The 21,153-nt window shown below is 34.5% G+C and overlaps 1 protein-coding gene across 5 annotated transcripts in view; it reads left to right on the top strand.

The window, feature by feature from the left end:
* PPP1R12A (protein phosphatase 1 regulatory subunit 12A) overlaps window positions 1-21,153 on the top strand; it is a 112,580-nt gene that overhangs the window by 72,172 nt on the left and 19,255 nt on the right. For 3 of the 5 annotated variants that reach the window (XM_068190298.1, XM_068190296.1, XM_068190301.1), the window contains exons 6-19: window positions 884-958; window positions 1,400-1,488; window positions 1,616-1,773; window positions 5,854-5,975; window positions 8,040-8,255; window positions 9,057-9,151; window positions 10,148-10,270; window positions 11,633-11,794; window positions 12,230-12,406; window positions 16,051-16,141; window positions 17,622-17,819; window positions 17,996-18,164; window positions 20,215-20,333; window positions 20,997-21,062. In XM_068190298.1, the coding sequence (XP_068046399.1) occupies window positions 884-958; window positions 1,400-1,488; window positions 1,616-1,773; window positions 5,854-5,975; window positions 8,040-8,255; window positions 9,057-9,151; window positions 10,148-10,270; window positions 11,633-11,794; window positions 12,230-12,406; window positions 16,051-16,141; window positions 17,622-17,819; window positions 17,996-18,164; window positions 20,215-20,333; window positions 20,997-21,062 (1,860 nt within the window). The remainder of the gene's footprint in view (window positions 1-883; window positions 959-1,399; window positions 1,489-1,615; window positions 1,774-5,853; window positions 5,976-8,039; window positions 8,256-9,056; window positions 9,152-10,147; window positions 10,271-11,632; window positions 11,795-12,229; window positions 12,407-16,050; window positions 16,142-17,621; window positions 17,820-17,995; window positions 18,165-20,214; window positions 20,334-20,996; window positions 21,063-21,153) is intronic. The other 2 variants (XM_068190297.1, XM_068190300.1) reach the window with 2 other exon arrangements.

Here is a 21,153-nt window from a genome sequence, read left to right as displayed (position 1 = left end):
AGTGTAATTAGGAATTAGTTTGCCTTTAGTTAACATTTTGAGAAACTGAAATAAGCACAGACAAACAGGAACACCTTTCATTATTTTTAAAAGCTGCTCTGGCCACTTTTAAATGACAGCTCTGTTTTTATTACTGGTTATTGTACAGAAGTACTTCCTAGTTTGATCTTGTCACGATCCCCCCAGCATCTCAGTAAGCCCACCCAGCATGTTGATGCAGCTGCATTTATGCCAGTGAATATAGGACTTTGCCTAGATTCTAGCCTTCAAGTATATGTCCCATGGAAATCATACCCTGCGGAGAAATAACAAGTGGTCATAGCAGATCTTTTATAAAATAGAGTCTAAATTGTAAAATACAGTTTTACTGTAAAGTGTGAATGCATGACTGCTTAAATTTAGTGCAACTTCCTTAAATCATTAAAACTTAAAAAATCAAGCTATATGTGATAGTCTAAGATGGGGAGGATACTGAACTGCTCAGGATCCATCCATTCAGCTGTCACTGTGAGCAGTTGTTTGGCACTAATACTGTGAGATTATATTCATCAATCTACTTTTCATTCATGGTGTTCTTTTTTTCCTTTAAATGTTCAGTAAAATTTTATTATCATGTCTTTATCACTTAAAAATGTGTTTACTCATCAGGTATAAATGTTTTTGTTTGAATTCCCCCCACACCCCCAAAAAAAGGAATATTGCAAAATTGTTTTCTAGTACTGACAGACTAACAGTTTGCAGTAGAGCTTGATTCATATTTTCCAGTTTCTCTCTCTAAACGTTCTCCTTAACCTGCATCATCATGTGATGAGAAGACATTGTAGTCTGATACATTTAAAGTCTGTTGTACAATTATGGTGTTTTACTTATTCCCCTTCTCTAGGGTCAGACAGCATTTGATGTGGCAGATGAAGATATTCTAGGATATTTAGAAGAGTTACAAAAGAAGCAGAATCTGGTAGGCCTTGTGTACATATATATATATGTATGTATGTTGCATTTTAATATACATATGATTATGGTATCCAACTCAGGACAGGATATAAATTAAAACCAAAGTTCTAAATTCAGGGCTTCAATTCAGGTGATGCCACAGTCATCTCCAAAGTTCTTTTATGCCCTTACTTGGTCACCTATGGTGACCAAAAAAGCCTTGGAAGAAAAAGGCGATCTACAACTTGCCATGTCCAGTGGGCATTTTATGATCTGAGGTATCAACAATGAGCATCTTACTTGGAATAACAGTTTCTAAGATTTTTAGAGCTTTGAACATTCATCCTTTGTTTTTGAAAGTTTTTATGCATTCTAGTGTTTGTAGTATTTAGAGATTCCCCTCCATTTGTTATTTTGTCACTGATGCCATTCTAAGAATTAAACTGCATCATTCTCTGTTTTGAAGCTTCATAGTGAAAAACGTGAAAAGAAATCTCCCCTAATTGAATCCACAGCCAACATGGATAATAATCAGACACAGAAAACGTTTAAAAAGTAAGTAAAAATAAGAAAAATGATAAAGTCCTTAAAAAGATGACTTTACAAGCTGTCACAAAGTCTTACTTAAAAGGCTTTAGTAAATGTTTCAGTACTTAGTAAATACTTCTCTTTACAAACTCAGTAAGGAGACCCTGATTATGGAGCAAGAAAAGAATGCATCTAGTATAGAGTCTCTGGAGCAAGAGAAAGCAGATGAAGAAGAAGAAGGAAAGAAGGATGAATCCAGTTGTTCTAGTGAAGAGGAAGAAGATGATGACTCAGAATCTGAAGCAGAGACAGGTATATTTTTTGGAGCATTCCATTTAAATATTTACTTTATAAATTTATCTGTTTAATATCGCATGATACAGAGTTAAGTATGTTACGTTTCACTTACTCTTCTGTGTTTCACTAAGTTTCCAGTTATTTTAAAGTAAGTTTATATATGTCAAAAGTTGAGTCAAAACAGATGTATCAAATGGATGTCTTTACGGGTAGCTACTTAGGTTAAAGCTATTAGCCAGCTTACTTGATTGGCTGCTTAACCAGTAGATGCTGTTAATTAGATAGATAGAGCAATATAAGCCTGAAGTAGCATGTCAGAAACACTGAAAAAGTTAGAAGATCAAATTAGAGGGGAAGACTTCTTAGCAGTATTTGCTTGTGGAGCTAGTACAGAGATTGGATCAGCAGAAGTGCAAACATTCTCATTTGTTCTTGTCATCTTGAAGTAATTACCAATTAATCTGGCTCAAGTATTTATAAAGTAGTAGTGCATATAAGTTCAGTGTGTACTGAAATAAACTTTTAAATGTGTTATTTTAATGTTGACTGTTACTTCATATATAACTTTAAGAGGAAAGTTCTTTGAAAAGTTTTGCATTGTATGCACATTACTCTCTATTTCTCTCTTCAGAAATGGAATTAGTGGGTTGTTTATTTCTTGAACAATTATCAGAGTAACAAGTACTGATAAAAGAGCAACATAGTATATTTTCCTTTCAAACCAGAAAATAAGTGTCTGGCAATAAGTGTTTAAAGATGTATGTTCAATCCTAATAAAGAATATTAGTATTGCAATGCAGCAGTACAATACCTAGACATGGAAGTCATTAGAAACAGCTTGTTAATATTTTATACATAAACTTTTAAAAATTAATGGTTTTGGTGAGCTGTTGGTTTTATTTTAATACATTCTGATTTCTTCACCTGAAAAAAGACTTAAGGATGTATTTTAGAGCTAGCCAATCTGTCATAAGCATTTAATGTAGGTAGAAGTAAAAGTAGTTTGCAAAACCAAACATTCTGTTATGGTTTAAATTTTTGTTTGTTTGTTTGTTTTTGTTTTGTTCGTTTTGTTTTTGTTTTGTTTTGGGGTTTTTTTTGTACTTTGAAATAATCCAGCATTTCAGTATTAAGCTGAAAAAAAAAAGTGTCTGGCAGACTTTGTAATTACTTTTTTACCTTAGTGTACTTGAATCCATTATTTACTGTGCTTTGCTAAACCCAAATTACTTATAATATATAACATGTAGTAATTTCTCTGTCACTGTGCTGACTGTAATGTCTGCTGAACTTTATGACTCTGGTAACTGTGTTCTCTTCATTGCCAGTAGTTTGTGCCAGGAAAATTTGACTGTGACACAAGAATTAATTTATGTAAACTTTGGGGGTTTTAATATCAACAAGGCTTTATCATACTTTATTTGGCAAGATACACTTGAAGCTTTTCCCTGTAGAGCTACATCTCTTAAGTTCCAAGATTTTACTTTCCCTTTTTTTGCCATTATTCAGCTTAAGGTAGTGAAAGATTTTTCTAGTGAAAAATATTATTATTATTATAAGGAGCTTGAGCATTCTGGTTGTGAAATATTTTAACAACGTTCAGTATTCTGAAGTACTGGAAATGGTGATTTTGAATCTTTTGGGGTAATTAAAATGTTTTCCTATGTTTTTGTTTCATTGGTTACGTGAGAATATAGTTTAAATATAAATACACTTCTCTCTGTAAGACCAAGGAGGGAAACATGAATTTGAAAGTAGTGTGTTGCAAAGGACAGGGAAAAAAGATAAAAAATATAATTTTCAGCAGTTCGGGATTTGTAACTTACATTTTTTGACATACTCTAATTTTCTTTTAATTAGTCCATATCTGCTCAGTCATGTGTACAACTGTGTTCTTGCTGCTCTAGAAAAAAATTCAGAATACAGTTGTGAAAAATCCATTTTTCTCCTTCCATGCTTTCACTCCTGATAACTTTTTCTGATGCCTTGAGATGCCACCTAGAGCAGAGGCTAGACAGTGTTAAAGGAATAAAGTAGGTATTTATTAAAAGGCCTTCAAAGGATACACCTTGGGCAGTACGAGAGCCTGGCCAAGGCTACACCCAAGATGGACAACTGGTCACGAGTTTTTAGACTTACAACTTTTGGTCCATTTACATATTGGGGTTAATTGTCCAATTACAGCTTCAGGTTATGAAGTCCCATCCTCCCAGATTGTTCACCTCACTTCACTGTTGTTTATAACTTTTGGGCCTGAAGCTGCAATGGTGTTCTTGGTTCTTAGGCTGGAAAAGGATTGTTTTGTCTAACTAAACTTTGAGGAGAACGTGCTAACACTTTATATGAAGTTCAGAGTTATATACTAATGCAAGGTACAGAACCTGGAAAATGAAATCTAAAACTTAAGGAATCATTTCTGTGCATTTTAAAGATATATTACTTACAAATTTCTATCAGATCTGCCTGTGCATCATCTCAAATCATACTGTCAGTCGACATTGCCTTGTTCAGCTTTATATCACCTAGAATTTTACCACCATTTTTTTTCACTTGTGTTTATAAAGAACTTTCCATATAGTGCCGTTGGTCATGTAGGCTATTTATATTTGTATTTGTTTCCTGTATAAGCAACATTCAAAACATCTAATCAACTATGTCCATAACTAAAATAAGTGTGTAACACCAATACCAGGAATTACACACTGCATGAAAACCTTGTATACTTTCTAAATTAATTGCTCTTAGGCTGTGTGGGTCACGTAGATGGAAAGATGTGTCTATAGTAGGGCCAAAACCAGGGGGGATTGAACCCCATGTTGCTTCATATTGCACTAATAAATAGGAGGCAACATCCAAGCCCAAAGAATATGCAGTTCGAATATATGAAACAGAAGCAAGGTGTAACTTTATGAAGCTCAAGCAAAAGCAGTGACAGCAGTTGTTTTGTCTCAATCATAGCACTTTCTGTGTGTTTGTGTAAGAAGGGTTAAGGTTCATGAGCCATGGACAGAGGAAGGAATTTGGACAAAGCAGAAGAGATTAGGTAGGCAGACAGTGAAATGTAGGTAAGAAAAACAAGAGGCAAAGAAGGAATTAAGCAAATGGAAAATTGGTGCTCTGGAAGGCAAGTCCCTGCCTCAGCTCATTCTGGTGACCAGAATTCCTGATCGGGTTCTCTGTACAGTAAATTATTTCTTTGAACTCAAACATGCATAGTTATCAGAGAATAAAGGTTTAACTTTGAATTAGCACCTGCCTTCTGTAGTTTGAATTAACTATTACAGAATCACAGAATCAAAGGATAGGGTAGGAAGGGAGCTCTGGAAATCAAGTCCAACTTCCCCTGCCGAGGCAGGGTGACCTAGAGCAGGTTGTGCACAAAAGCATCCAGGTGGGTTTTGAATGTCTCCAGAGAGGGAGATTGCACTTCTCTGGGCAGCCTCTTCCAGTGCTCTGCCACCCTCAATGTTCTACCTCATGTTGAGGTGGAACTTCCTGTATTTTAGTTTATGGCTATTGCTCCTTGTCCTGTCACTGGACAGCGCTAAGAAGAGTCTGGCACCATCCTCGTCACCTGCCTTTGAGATATTTATATGCATTAATGAGGTCAGATGAGATGCTAACGTATCTCCTACTGTTACAGTTTTTATGGTCATTAGCCAGCTGCTAAAATACAGGCTGTGTGGGGAGACTGAAATCTCTGTCTCCAGAGGTTTCCAAGATGTGACTCATCCAAACCTTGAGCAACCTGATTCGTAGGCAGCATTGACCCTCCTTTGAGCAGAAGGGTGAATTAGGTGGTCTCCTGAGTCACTTTGAACCTGAATGATTCTGTAGTTCTCTCTCTGCGTCTGTGACTGGAAACACCTGACGAATACAAAAGAATTGTTACGTGCACAACCTTTTAGAAGAAATCGGTAGACCTAGCTAAGATGTAAATTGGGAGTGAGGGAGAAAATACTGAGGAATAAATAATAAAATGCTGGTCATAAAGTTAACTGTCAAATTTGTTGGATAGAAATTCAACTCGGTGTTGTGAAGGTGATGAAATTGTGAATGAAAAATGAAGATTAAAATCTTGTAAATATTTTGCAGATAAGACCAAAACCTTGGCAGCTAATAATGCAAATACCACAAGTACACAATCAGCATCAGTAGCTGTGATGGCGCCTTCAGTAGCTGGTGGCCAAGGGGCACCTACATCACCTGTTAAGAAGGTAAAAGAATATACCTTTTTATTTTCTATTGTATCGTAATCTTGTGATTTTCTCTTTCTTTTTTTCTGTGTAAGTATCTTTTTTGATTCTAGTGTAAGTAGTAGATTTGGTTAACTGGTGAATTGATAAAAATATGCACAGATTCTTAAAATACTTTCTGTTCTTCCCCAGAAACTGTTAATTTTTTTTAAATTTTGAATGTCTTTAATTATGCACAGGGACCTAAAATATAGAACTATGAAATAGCTGAATGTAAAATCCTTCTGAAAAAGAAAAATTCGGTTGTACAGTGAGTGGAGTTCTTGTTTTTTCTGAAACTGAACTTCATCTTTTGAAAGTCTTTTCTATGTCAAACTCCTCCAGAATTTCGAGAAGCTACAGTTCTAGTGTCTCTCTATGCCTGTATTTCTGATGCATTTAATTCAAGAGAGACAGGTATGACTATGTGACTTTTCGTAGTCCCTTGAAGTGTTCAGCTAGTGCTTTGGCACAGGAGTTGAAAATTATACCTGAAATAAGTAAAAAATTGTGTGGGTCTCATCTCTGTTTGAATATGGTTAGGACCTCATGGAAGAGCTAAATAATAGGGACACATGATTTATTCAGTGCCTAGCTCAAAGCCACACCTAGCAAAGCCATATTGCTTGCTGGAAGCTTTTACAGCTTGTAACTTTACAGGAAAAGTTAATTTGGATGAACTTGAGTTTTACTTGGTATGGGGAAGATAGGTATGCTTGGGGAAAAAAATGACAGTAGATAAGAATGCATAGTCAGAAGTCAAACTTTTAGAATATCAGAGCAAACTGTATAGTAAGCTAGTAAATCTTCATTTGTCATCATTACAACTTTTCTGTACACATCATCATCAGAGTGTAACCCTGTACTGATGCATCTGAAAAGCACGTTCAGGAGAAGTGGTAACCATGATATACTGCAGCCACAGTAGAGAGAAAAGTCATACTACTAGGAGAATACCATAAAGTTATTTTGCTCCTAGGAGCTTACTGGGGTTATACATCCATATTCACAATAGACTCTAATAGTGATCTGATCTGCTGTAGCTGCACTTCGGCTTTTACATCATAGACGGTCAAACCAAGGGACGCAGATGCACTATACTAAGCTAAAGTCAGGTTTCCTTCAGTCTGCATTGCTTTCAGTAATGCTGCTCTGTGACTGCAGTTACTGAAGGTAAGGCAAGTCTGGGAGGATAGCCACATTAGTGTGGGACGTAATTTGTGGATCTGAATGGTAAGAAGACAAGGTATATGTTAGTGTGAATCTTCCAGTATTCTCAGCAGTGTGAGGATTGAGGCCACAGACCTTGTAAGGTCATAGGCTTTGTTGTTCTTTTCTATGCAAGCTGTGACTCTGTCTCTGAATGAGCTAAACATCCTGTGTTACATTTAGTTGTAGTCTGTTACTATGGTTTTAAGTGTCTTACTGCTTTTTTTGGTATTTTTGTGTTGTAATGAAAAGTTACCTAATATAAACGTAGGAACAAACTATATGGTGTTAAAACAACCTTTGGTTTCTGTTTTCCTTCCTTTCAATCTTCATCTTTGTCTTGTCTTAATTGGCTTTAGTATGATTTCATTCCTCCTATCATGCCTGTCGTGGAGTCAGTAGATCCTGCATCATGGAGGCAGGGCTTGCGCAAAACTGGCATTGTTCTTGTGCCCAATAAGGGTGGAAAATCTATGGTGAGGTTCTTGTGTGCACAGGTTTATGTACAGGTTGCAAAATAACATATTTAATTAAAATGTTAATACCAGATTTGCATGTTTCTGAGTTTTTATCTCAAGTTCATGGCGTGTATTAAAAAGTGTGGTTTTTTGTAAGCTAACTTTTATAAGAGTGGTATTCCTTGACCGGTCTTACGTTTCTGATCTCATTGACTAATTCAAGAGAAAAGTGCAAAGGTTGCTTCTCACTACAACTTCCCTACAAATTCAGCACTTAAGATTATTAAAAACAGTTGTGTTCTTGAATCTTTGCAAGGAACATGAATTACCACGGGTAACATAAATTAATAATGTAAATTCATTTTCATGTGTTTTATAGTTTCCAACATCTACAACCAAGGTTTCTCCCAAAGATGAAGAGAGGAAAGATGAATCTCCTGCTTCATGGAGGTTGGGTCTTAGAAAAACTGGTAGTTATGGTGCACTTGCAGAGATTACTGCTTCCAAGGAAGCTCAGAAAGAAAAGGACTCTGCAGGTGTTATGCGTTCTGCATCAAGTCCTAGACTTTCCTCTTCACTGGACAACAAAGAAAAGGTAATAATTTTCAAGATAAAATGACGTTTTGAGGAATTCATATGCCTTTCTTAGTATGGATGTTAATCATGTATTATAGAAGTAAGATTTTAGTACACATCTGTTCTTTACTAAAATTCCAAAAAGTTAAATTACAGGGCTTCTTTATAGTATCTCTCAAAGTGTAATGTGCTCCTTCAGTGTCTGGTGACCTGGTGCATAGGTCTGGCATTTCATTCCCTTTTAGGACTTGCAAAGCTAATAGTCATTTTTACAATTTGGGGACATGAGAGATTTGATAGCATTTGCATCACTTGGAGAATTATGCTAAAAGAATCGTATAAATGAAAGAAGTCTCCTTTGTATTCATTTTCATTTTGTAGTGATTTTTTTTTTTTCAAAAATTGGTTCTGCAACTAAACATGGATACACTAAACCAAGTGTTGTTCAGGTAGCTGAACAAAATAGAACTTGTGCTTCTATTTCAAATGCAAATGTTTATATGATTTAAAGATTAAGAATAATAATGTACTGTACTGTATAAAATACTGAACCAGTTGCTTTCAAGAATCACTGCTGGAATTGTACTGCAGCGAAGCAGAAAAAAGAGAAATAAGTCATTAACATCACTAGAATGGAAATGTTAGCTGTTTCCTTTTCCTGTTGTAGTCTTTTATGATAGTTAACTAAAGCTTAAAACTCATTTGTATAATCAGGTTATTTGTATAAACAGTAAACATGGCCAGAGTTGGCATAATGATGCTTTTCCAGACAAGATAATCAGTAATAGTAACAATTAACAAAAAAACTAATGTGTTTCAGGAGAAAGATGGAAAAGGAACTCGACTTGCATATGTTGCACCTACAATACCAAGACGGCTGGCCAGTACCTCTGACATTGATGAAAAAGAAAACAGGTGCCTATGAAGTTATATATTTTTTAATATAAAATTTTAAAAAGATTTTAGAATGACTGACAAACTTTTACGTTTTAAATCGGTGCTAATTTATAGCATTGTCTGGCTGTATAGATTATGCAGAAAACCAACAGTTTCCAGCTGCAGAAGTGCAAACATACATTTTCATGCAAAAAGAGGTACAGTATGATGGCCAAAGGTATCTGAACATAGAATACATATTTTCAAAGTTTTGTTTTATTTTGCCTTGTACACCTGATTGCCTTACATATAATTTTGTGAAAGACATGTTTTATTCTTTATTCTTCCTGTTGTCTGAACTTCAAATTTTGAGCTGACATTTTTTATTCGAAATTCAGTTTTTGTATGTCAATTTTTGGGATAGTTTTTCTAAGTAGATTTTTGCAAGGTCATTCCTTGCTGCTATAAACTGCAACAATAGCCTGGAAATTCCTTATGACTGAAGTCATGTCAGCTAGTGATACATGTCAGACCCCTCAGGAACAGCTACTGCAAGCCTAGTTACACTGGTCTTAGAGTATCATGAGTTCTAAGGGCTTGTCAGCTTTTAAACTTTTTATAACATCAAAGAATGAAAAATACCATTAAATCAACTATTTAAAAAGCCAAGGAGATTTCCCTTATTGCACTGGATAATCTCAGGAGCAAATAGAAAAACGTCTTGTTCCTTTTTTGAGAAAAATCTAGCAATGACTACAGATAAAAAACAACAATTGATTTAATGTCAATTAAATCCTCTTTAACAGTTTTCTTTTAATGCTGCTTTCTTCTTATGTTTCTAATTATGTTAGTATGAATGTAGTATCTTTCCACAGTGGCTTGAAAATGATTGTCCATAAGAGCAATTTTATTCCTTATTCAGTTACATTTATTTTAAGTGTGTTATCCAGGATTTTAATTTGGAGCTCCTGCTCAACTCACATCAAAAACAGCTTTCTTTAATGTAAGTTTGCTGAACTAAAATCTCCTTTACAGGGATTCATCTGCTAGTTCAATACGTGGTGGCAGTTCCTACACCAGGAGAAAATGGGAGGAAGATGTCAAGAAAAACAGTTTGAATGAAGGTCCTACATCATTAAACACAAGTTATCAAAGAAGGTGTGGGATTTTCTCTTTTTTTATCAGAGTAGGCTTAAAAGTTAACAAGTACTGAATAATTTTATAAGGACAGTTTAAAACTGAATGGTGACATATTGCCATGTTCATAATAATTGCAAAGTGTGTATTGCAATGGTTGTGCTGGTTTTAAACATGCAGTTGTATGGTGATGCAGTGGTTGTGCTGATTTTAAACTATGTAATTAAAGTTAGATACTTCCTTTTTCCTATGGTTTATTTCAGTTTGGGGTTCATTTGACGCTTTCCAGATGAGTTCAGTAATCAAAGATAATTATTTTAAATGTTGCAATGTTTCTGCTTGGTATATGAAAAGGGGGAAAATACTGTCTCAAATTCTGGTTATTGCATGACAGTCTTGGAGGTATTGGACTGCTGTCTTTAATTGTAAATTATAGCCATACCTATGTTGAGTATCAGCATCATAGACTACATAGAATTCACTTGAATGCAAAGTAAATTATGAAAATATGAGAATAATTCTCAGGTGTGCTGGTTCCTGACTTGCAAAATTTTCTCAGGAGGAATCATATGCTGCACATATAATACATGATTAACTTTGCTGCTTTGTGTAGTTTCAATGTAGCTATTTGAGTCAAATTCTTCATTGTAATTAGTGGGGAAATAAATAGCTAAAATGAATAGATCAAAGAAAAGAATCAAATAACTGAGCTGCATATTGGTACATGCTGCTGATGTGTGTGATACATACTTAGCATTTTTTTGAGTCTTGACATTGATGTTATCAGCAACCAGGCTGTCTCATACAGCATAATGCATATTTATTTCTTGTAAACCACTGGGTCTGCTTTATAGCTTGAAGAGCAAGGGAAAAACCTGAGTGGGATGTTATTCTTCCTGGGAATGATTAAAGATTTTTTTTAATGGGGCAGTATATTTATTTGCTTTCAAATTATTAGAGGAGTGATATTGATGACGTTTTCTTTCCTGACAAGCTGTGCAATAAGGTTCTGCATTTTCTGAGGTGTTCAGTGTGGGTGAAACAGCAGTTTAAAAATGGGACATTCGGGGCCCTGTATGAATGCTTTAGTAGATGTGATCAAGACATTCTTACATAAACGAGTGAGATTCCATTCTTTATCCTGTTTGGTGAAGAAATGGCTGGGACTAAGGGACACTTCTGCTGTCCTCCAAAATCATAAATTAAAAGTCCTAGCCAAGGAAACAATGGAAAAAAATGCCACTTTTGCACCAGAAGTTTCTAAGACTCGGCTGAGGCACAGAATACATGGGCAGAAATTTAATAGTTCATTCACAGCTTGGTGATATTTTAATGAGAAAATATAAGTAATAAATGCAGTCATTGTGCATGTCTTTCCTTCAGTGGCTCCTTTGGTAGAAGACAAGATGATTTGATAAGTTCAAATGTTCCAAGTACTGCATCAACAGTTACCTCTTCTGCTGGTCCTCAGAAAACGCTGCCTGCCAGCACAAACACTACTACAAAGAGTACAACGGGTTCTACTTCAGCAGGTGTACAAAGCAGGTAATGGCACCAGGACATTTTGTTCCTTTTTTTTTGTCAGGTCTAGTGTGTGCTTATGTATGTGCATGCGTTCTTGTTTAGTAGATCCTGGGGCTCTGGATTTTTTCACTTTACTGTTAAATTTGTTTTGATTTTATACAATTTGGCTCAAAAATTGTGAATGGCTTTCTACTGTAACATGAAAGCCATGTTGGTATAAAAGAATAAATCAGAAGGGTCTGAAGAATAAAAGTTCAGTTATTGTGAACTGGTAATTCTTAATTCATTCAATTTAATAGCTCAAGCTGAACTTTCATAGTAGAGACCTTTCTCAGTTTGCTTCTTAAAAAAAATCCATCCCTCAATTTACATGTTATTAGTTGTTTAGTAAAGTGCTTTCATTGTTTAGCTGTTTCCTTTTCTCTTTTTTTTGTGTTGCTGCTTGTTATGCTGTAGTACCTCAAATCGTTTGTGGGCTGAGGATAGTACTGAGAAAGAAAAGGACAGTGTTCCTACAGCAGTGACCGTTCCTGTTGCACCATCTGTTGTAAGTGCTGCAGCCACTACCACAGCCATGACTACAGCTACTTCTGGCACTGTGTCCTCAACATCAGAGGTCAGGGAGAGACGGAGGTGTGTAAAGGTCCTAAGAGTAATGTTGCTCTTACACAAAAATTCTACTTTTTTTTATTATTTAAAGGAATGTGATGGTTACCACAGATTTGAACAGTACAGTGTGTAAAGCAATGTTGTTTTCTTGCTGTGCATTGAAACAACTGGTACCTCAGTTTATCTAAGAGCTTAGTACAAGTAGACACCATTAATGAAATATAAACTTTGATATTGTATGTTTTTGACTGACCTTGGGTTCTCATATGGTATATGGTATTTTCAGATTTATATTTCTCTTAACAGATTAAATGAGTCCTCTTAGAAATACCAGTAATGGAACTCTGTAAAAACAGTGAATTAAAATTATTTAAATTAGCAGTTAATTAATTAATTACTACAACTGCATTGCTGCAGACTGAGGTAGTATGCCATTGGCAGTATGCTAATAAGTCACAGCATAGCATTTTTTCAATCATTTTGTATGCCTGACATTATTGAGAAGAGAGTATTGAACCCAACACATTCTGTTTATTTCATTGCATGATTTAGGGTCTCTTCTACTTGAAACATAGTCATACAATTTGAAATGCAATGCTTTAAGAGATATTCAGTATGAAGAATGAGTAAGAACCTGATGTAAACCTTATTTTAAGAATATGGTGTTTTTTTCTGTTTACAGTTATATGAAAGATGAGTTAAGATTAGTGCATATTTGTTTCCATAAAGAGTTTTTTCCTTCTATTTATGGAAGCAAAAATAAGATTTCAAAAGATGGTTAATTTCTGTTAGCTTTCCCTTGTTCTTCTTTTCTGGGTACTTATAAATGTTTATCCTTTAACCCTCCTGCTGCAGTTCAGGTTTGTGTGTTGCTCCCGTAGTAGGTTTGAAATGTACTTTCTGTATCAGATATGTGTATCTCTGTATGTTCACGGAGGTAATGAAGCTGTTCCTTACTACAGGAGAAAATTGTATTCTTTTGGTTCACTTAAGGCAGCAGCATTTAAAGATTCCTCATAGAGGCCTAATTAGGGTACTCTGTTTTTTGTAGTCTTCCTTCCTACCCACAACTGTGATGAAAAAACTTCTATGATATGTGGATTATGTTTTTATTATTCCCCACCATGATTCAGGAAGGGTCCACATGTGCTAACAATCCATTTCAATAACTACAGTAGTCAGAACCTGCATTTTCCATAGTGAAATTTGAACCAAACCCAGCAAATGAAAAGCATAATCAACAAAATGTGCGTTTTCTTGAAAATAATTCAGAGTAGTTCAAATTCTAAAATTCAGATGCTATTTCAGTCTTATATCAGCTAGAAAGGCAAGGAAAATTAGAATTAGGCTTTTGCTGTCTCATTTGCTCTCACTGGTGTGTGTATACTAATATGCATATACTACATATGTTTTAGATACCTGCAGTTGGCCTGAAATGCTGTGGTTTTCTGTGACTGGGCTGATTGTGTAATGTACTGTTGCAGATGCATTCTTAATGGCATATTAGTATATCCATGAATCTTAGAAGTCAAAATTGGAATAATTGCTGCATGCATTTGAGAATGTAGTGCTCTAAATATGAGCACAAGCATATCTATCTGTATATATAGAGATATATATATATATTTATTTGTGTATCTACATATGTTTCTATGCACATGAAAAAAAATATGAAATATTATATGCTATATATTTTTTTAAGTAATGAAGTTGGTTCATCTGTGTTTATCAACTGAAATTGTATATTTAGAAAGTATGTTTGCAAGACTGTTTCAAATATAGTTGAAAAGTGAAGATATAAAGTACTTTATTGATGTAGCACATAATGGTGCATTCTTTTGGAACAGCTGAAGAAGCTATATTCTTTATTTGATTTTCAGGATTGGTAAAATCCTAAAAAAACCAAGAAAGAAACAGGGAAGGAAATGACAAACTTGAGTCTCTCAGTCTTTCTATCATGAATAATACAGCATAGGTAGCTCTGTGTGGCACATGCAAGGGATGCTAGGGAACAGTACTTTCTACTCTTGACTGTAACTGCCGTGTGCACCTGAAAAGTTGAGACTTTTCATTTTCTCTCAGTGCAATTAAAAATATTTCAGATTTAGTGGAAGGTAGGCATAGGTGCAGCAGTTACTAAAAAGAAGGTTATGGGAAACAGTTTGTAGCAATTTTAAGCCCTAAAGATAACACCTGCTCTGCAGTCAAGCCCTATTAGATAGGTGGTGGTTCAGGTCAAGTTAACTACAGCAGCCTAATGGGAACCCTTTTCCTTGTGTTGATACAGCCTCGAGTTTTTGAGAAATGGAAAGTCAGTCAAAAATGCTGCTTGGAAGAGACACGGATAAGGAAATCCAATTTACATAGTATAGGTTTTTTAAGATGCGCCGTAAGACGGAAGTTGTTTCAATATTTTTAAGTATAGCAGTTAGTTGTAAGTATTTTAATGGGGTAGAGCATAGGTTGTAATCCACAGGTCTGTGTAAATTAAGTTTTTTAACTCTTATGATTGTTTCAGAACTCTTTATAGTATGTGCTAAGGCTACTAAATATATTATTAAGTAAGCAAACTGCTCTTTCCAAACATAAATTATTTAGGTGTTAATAACTGATGGCATAATCACTAGCAAATTATTGAATCCTTATCCAGTGACTCTTAACTGTTCTTGACTGATGATATATAGAGACAATCAGAAAATACTACAGAATCTGATCTAAAGAAGCTCAGAGAGGTTTTAAGCAGCCTTTTAACAACCTTTTGATTTTGCTTTTTTCAAATCTTTTTTCTCATTTTTTCTAATTTATAGCCAATTTAAGGATTTTAAAACTGTGTGAAATTATAGCAGCTTCCCAGAGTATTCTGCCATAGAAAATCAACAAATGCATTAAAATCTTTTAAGTTCTTTAATTATGGGTTCTACATACATACAAATATATGCATTTGTGAACATATCTATGTCCTGTTGGTTTTTTACCTGTTATCTGGATTAGAGAATTTCTTATAAAGAGTCTAGAGCTTGTATGTCTACTCTAGTAGCCTTTTATCTTTGAATACAATTACCTGCTTATTCTGCAGGACTTCTGTGAGTTTCATGAAGATTTATTTTTAGGCTCCTTTTTTTTCAAAGGGACTTGGGTTACTCAAAGCGTGGATGATTCGTGTGAAAAGATGGTAACCACCTCCTCAAGGATTCTTAATTTCTGGTGAAATGGATGATATAATTAGGTTTTCTGCATTAACAGTACATTTGGCTTTTTCTGAAAGCTTACAAGTTATGTTAAAAGTTAGTACACACACATATTTGATGTATAAATGTTTAACTGGCTGAATCTCTGAGGTCTTCTACCCCTGTGTTAGTAGACCAGTGATATATCAAAAGAGTTGAAGTTAAATTTATAGAAAATGGTAAAAAGAAATCTAAATTAAGTAGGAAAACTGGGAATTTTAAGTGAGTTCTAAAGCTGCTGTCGTGATGAATAAGTAGATCAGTATGATGTGAATGAAATGTCTAAAATGTAATCTATCCTATATAGTTAAATATTTTCTTCTGACTGCCTTAGTTTTCAGTCTGCTGTGCTGGGGGGGGGGGGGGGGTGGGGGTTTGACCACTTAATAAATTTGAGCAAAAATTATCATATGCTAATTTTATTTGTAATTAACTCTTTAGATCATACCTCACTCCAGTACGGGATGAAGAGTCCGAGTCCCAAAGAAAAGCTAGATCCAGGCAAGCAAGACAGTCTAGAAGATCTACACAGGTATAGTATTACTAAAGCTTCTACATTTTTGAAAACATACCCATAACATCATTCTTGAGAAACAGGCCTAGCATACTGCAATTGCATCCATTTGTAATTTTTTTTTTCTGTGCATGTGCTATTGTAGATAATACGATTGAGCTGATCAACATATAGATAGCTAATAAGATTCATGACATAGGAAAAAATACTTTTAGTCTAATTTCTCTGGAGAAGGAAAAATACTAAAAGGGAGTGCTACTTATTATTATGTGCTAATAATCTAACATCTAACTGCGTATCTCTTTGCAACATTTCTCTCTCTTAGTTTACATACTGATGTATTTGGAAGTTCTTCCCAGTTTTTATCCATATCTATCAGCAACTAGCACAATCCTGTCACAGGGACCAATGTGGCAGGAGCAAAATAGAGTATCTCTAATTGTACTTGAATGCTCTTTGGGCAGTGGAGTAACTGCCAGCCACTGTCTGCTGGCAAACTGAGAATAATCGGCAAATAGTCCCTGAGTAAAACAGCACAAAGAAATACTCTGGCCATTTTACTTACCTGTTTTTAGGCTGAGTCCATAGCTACATTGCTTTCAAATCTGTGCAATTTTAAACCCCTCAAATACTTCTGGTTAGCTTTCCAAATGAGAGATCTGTGCTGCTTGATACAACTTCACTGTATGGGACTTATTTTTACTTTGTAGTACTAATTCTTGTAGTACTACTACTAATTCATATTAGTAGTTCTAATTTACTTTGTAGCCCTGAATGATGGTCAGACTACAGGCTAACTATTGCTGAATCCTTGCAGTCAAGAAACTACCAGGAATTACTGGATTAAACTTTATCAACACTAAAAGCAATTAAGTAGCTCATAAGATGCAAAGTTGGCTTTGACGAATAGATTACAGAGTGTTTTGAGCAATGTCTCACTAAGATACGTTAGCTGAAAAGTATAGCAGAGAAAAGCTGACTTCATGAAATTGTTTGCTTTCTGAGCTTATTTCAAAACTAGTTTTTAGCCTAAAAATAGCAAGAGACTTTTTAGTGTTGCTGACCTAAAAATTCTATTGCAAGGATTAATTTGTAAAGTATCAACAATTCTGAAAAGATGAGTATTACATTTTTAGAGTTCTTTCAGAAATGTTTAGTATGCTTACAATCATATTAAAAGCATCTATTGGATTCTTAAATTATTTCTATAGGATCTTCTGTGCAATCTGTATCTCCTAGTTTAGCTAAAAATTGGCTTACTGGAGAGTCTGTGGTAGATCACATTACAGCAAATACTTGCCACATACCAGAGGGATGTTTGGTTCAAATATTCAAGAGGAAAGCTTATAGGTAGAATATATAGGTAAATTTTATTTCTTAATAGATAGATTTAATTTTCTTAAGTTTAATGTTTTCTTTAAAATATTTATGTAATGTGATCATCTACATTAATGTTAATGTTATATTTAAATGGTGTTTCTGACTGCTGTTTTCACAGGGCGTAACACTGACAGATCTTCAAGAAGCTGAAAAAACTATAGGAAGAAGTCGTCCCACACGAACCAGAGAACAGGAAAATGAAGAAAAAGAAAAGGAGGAGAAAGAAAAGCAAGACAAAGAAAAACAAGAAGAAAAGAAAGAATCTGAAACTAAAGATGATGATTATAGACAAAGATATTCCCGAACTGTTGAAGAGGTATTTTCATGATGAGTCTCTTTAGGTAGAGAAATTATATAAATCTTTACTCCAACAATATTATTTTAGTTTTGGTACTACTGTAAGAATAATTTATATAGTTAAATGTTTTCATATCCCATGGTTTGTATTTGTTAATATTGGTAAATTAATTCTGACATTTTTCTGTTGAATAGCCGTATCATCGCTATAGACCAAGTTCAACTTCTACTTCTTCATCATCCACCTCTTCGCTCTCCACGTCCACTAGCTCTCTGTCAAGTTCAAGTCAGCTAAACAGACCAAACAGCCTTATAGGTATAACTTCTGCCTATTCTCGGAGTGGAACAAAGGAAAGTGAGAGAGGTAGGAGTACTGTTTATGAAGGGTTTTTTTTTTCTTTTAGTTGACAAAGAGTAGCTTACATTTCTAGAGGTATTTCAGAATAAGGTGAGATACGTAAGATGACTGGGGATGTAACTTGCTCAAATCTTCTGTAAGAAATTTCAAAATTTTCATATAGAGAGGGAAAAAGACTTTCTGTATTTGGTGGTGTTTTGCAGCCATATGGTTTTTTTCCATTGTTGGGTCACAGAAATTTCAAATATACTCCCATAAATATCCACATAATGCTTTAACTTCTACTTCAATGCAATAACTATAATAAAATACTATTTTTCAAGGTCTGAATATTTGCATGTATTAAGAAGGAATTTTACTTGATTAAATAATTGCTAAATAACTAGGAGTTTTTTTCAGTCTTTCTACATTGAAGGACTGGAATCATGCTTTATTTCTTTAAGGACCTCTCAGGGTTGTATAAGCAGCTGGAAACCTTTTCCAGCTGCTCATACAGCCCCGAGAGGTCCTTAAAGGGGACGTTTCCCATTGCAGTTCAGATTTAACCATACTTCTGCATGCTTTAACTGGTTTATGTAATCTTAAACTGAGGATTAGATGCATGATTCAGAGATCACAGAATGTTCTTCTCTGATGTCACAGAGATTTTGCCCTCATTTTAAATGTGAGTTACCTGCTATAATTCTGAGAGATGTTGTGCCTGATTCTTTGCCCGTCAAATGAGGAGCCTGTTAACATACAGTGTGATCTCCTATTCTTGGACTTGCCACTATTGACTTGAAAGAAATACTTTAATTCAAGTTATTGATCAGTAATTTCAGTAGGGTTACTGATTGAAATTGATAATTTTATTCTACAGAGATAAAATGATCCACTGATAAAATCTCCATGAACTCGATAGCAGTATTGCCATGTTCCCTAGAACGGTATTTTCCGAGGAAGTTACTGGGGCTGGGCTTCATGGATATGCTTTCTAATTTTTTCCCTTTTTCCTAAAATGAACTGAAATTTGGATTACAATTATTTCATAATGCATACTTACTCTAGGAAACTCACTCTAGATTGTTCTATGGAAAAGGTTTTCATTTGGCAAATATTACCTACTAGAGGTTCTATTTTTTTCAAGTTAAGGCTTTTGGAGGAGAAATACACTACCATCTGAAGTCCCAGCAGTAAAACCCTAGTTTATTAAATTAGGAAATGTGTATGCTCACCATAAATGTATTTCTCTTCTTTCCTATTTAATTTTTGTTTCACTCTAACTTGATTATTTACCTCTGAAGACTAGTGATGATAGTTATTAATGATTAGTAATTCTTCTATCTGGACCCAATTCTGTGGTTTATTTAATAAAAGAACATCAAGCTGAACAAACTGCATGGTATTAAGTAAAGAACTTTGGTTTGGGCAGGTTTGTTTAATGGTTTTTTTTCCACATGTTACTTGTAAATACATAGGGTAGCAAACACAATCCTGAGTTGTTACATCTATTTCAAATTGCCATTGCATTTGTTTTCAAGGAAAAGGACATCTGTAATACAGTAATAATCTAACCTAGGAGGTCCCAATTTATTTTTCCTTAGAGCAAAAATGGAGAGGACTGTGATGAAAAGGAGGACTCTAAGAAGGATTTGTAATAGATGGGGTTTTTTTAATACTGCGTCCTTGATGTATACAACAGAAAAGCTTGTTTGATGAAGAATGGTAAAGGATTACCTTCTCTTTTTCTTTCATAATTTTATACATCTGCTGACACCAGATGTTTCAATTATTACATGGCAGTTTTGAAAACTGAATTGTAAGTCCAAGTTGTATTGTATTCCTGTTAGATTAAGACATTTTGTTTAGGTGACTGAGGTGAAATTAATATTTACAGTATTTTAGAGCTATCTGGGAAGTGTATGTTATAGCAAACCCAGTATGTGGTAAGAAGCTCTTCAGTGAATTTATTTCAGGTAAAAAGAATTTATTGTGGACATTTTAAAGACTGAAAAGAAGTATTTCAGAAAATTAGACTGTGTCATAATTCAGTGAATGAGAAAGTTGTTATTAACAGAAGGGGGCAAAAAAGAAGAAGAAAAGGAAGAAGATAAGTCACAGCCTAAGTCTATAAGGGAAAGACGGAGACCAAGAGAAAAACGACGATCTACAGGAGTTTCTTTTTGGACTCAGGATGTAAGTAAACTTCACTTGTAGCAAAATGAAATGTGTATAGTGTACTCTTAAAATAGAAAATTGTTTAGAATAATACAATATGTAACTCATTGTTCTAGAAAAAATTATGCTTTCAGTTTGAATTGTCTTTGGTTTTGGTTTGATGCTTTCAGGAGCAGAATCAAAATTAAGTTTTTTCAGTTGATACTGCTAACCAGAATTCTAGAACACTGTAGTAACCATAACTTAATAGGAATTAATTATAATCTTAGGAAAATAAATTATTGAAAAAATGTTTTCTATTGCACGTGTACCAAAGCTGTAAAAATGAGACTCTTTATTTGGCACATTGCAAGTAGCTATGTACTTAGCAACTTAAAGAACTGCTGTCAGATTAGAAAGGTTATAGTTGATGTTTCAGACATGATGTTTCCCTTTTCTTTGTCATGGGATCCATATATAATGTAAAAGTCAGGTTTTCATGTGTCAAATGCAAAATTGTTTCATCTCCTTCTGATACTGAAAACATGTACCTGTTTGAGAATTTTCTTCATATATCCTGTATATTCTCTGTGGAGTATTCTGCTGATCTTAGATTTTCATGTTCAAAGTGTAGAATGCGTTAAAATCTTACTAAGCTTTCAACAGTTTTAATTATTTTTCCTCTCCTACCTCTTTCACCAGAGTGATGAAAATGAACAGGATCACCAATCTGATTCAGAAGAAGGAACAAATAAGAAAGAAACTCAGGTAATTTAAGAAAGATAATTTGTTCATTAGCTTTTAAGAGATACATTTTGTTGTAAAATTTTTGTTACAGTTGTATTTACATGTCAGCAGT

Source organism: Anomalospiza imberbis, chromosome 5, assembly GCF_031753505.1.
Source record: "Anomalospiza imberbis isolate Cuckoo-Finch-1a 21T00152 chromosome 5, ASM3175350v1, whole genome shotgun sequence".
In the NCBI taxonomy this organism is placed as follows: domain Eukaryota; kingdom Metazoa; phylum Chordata; class Aves; order Passeriformes; family Viduidae; genus Anomalospiza; species Anomalospiza imberbis.
This window is presented reverse-complemented; position numbering and strand designations above follow the sequence as displayed.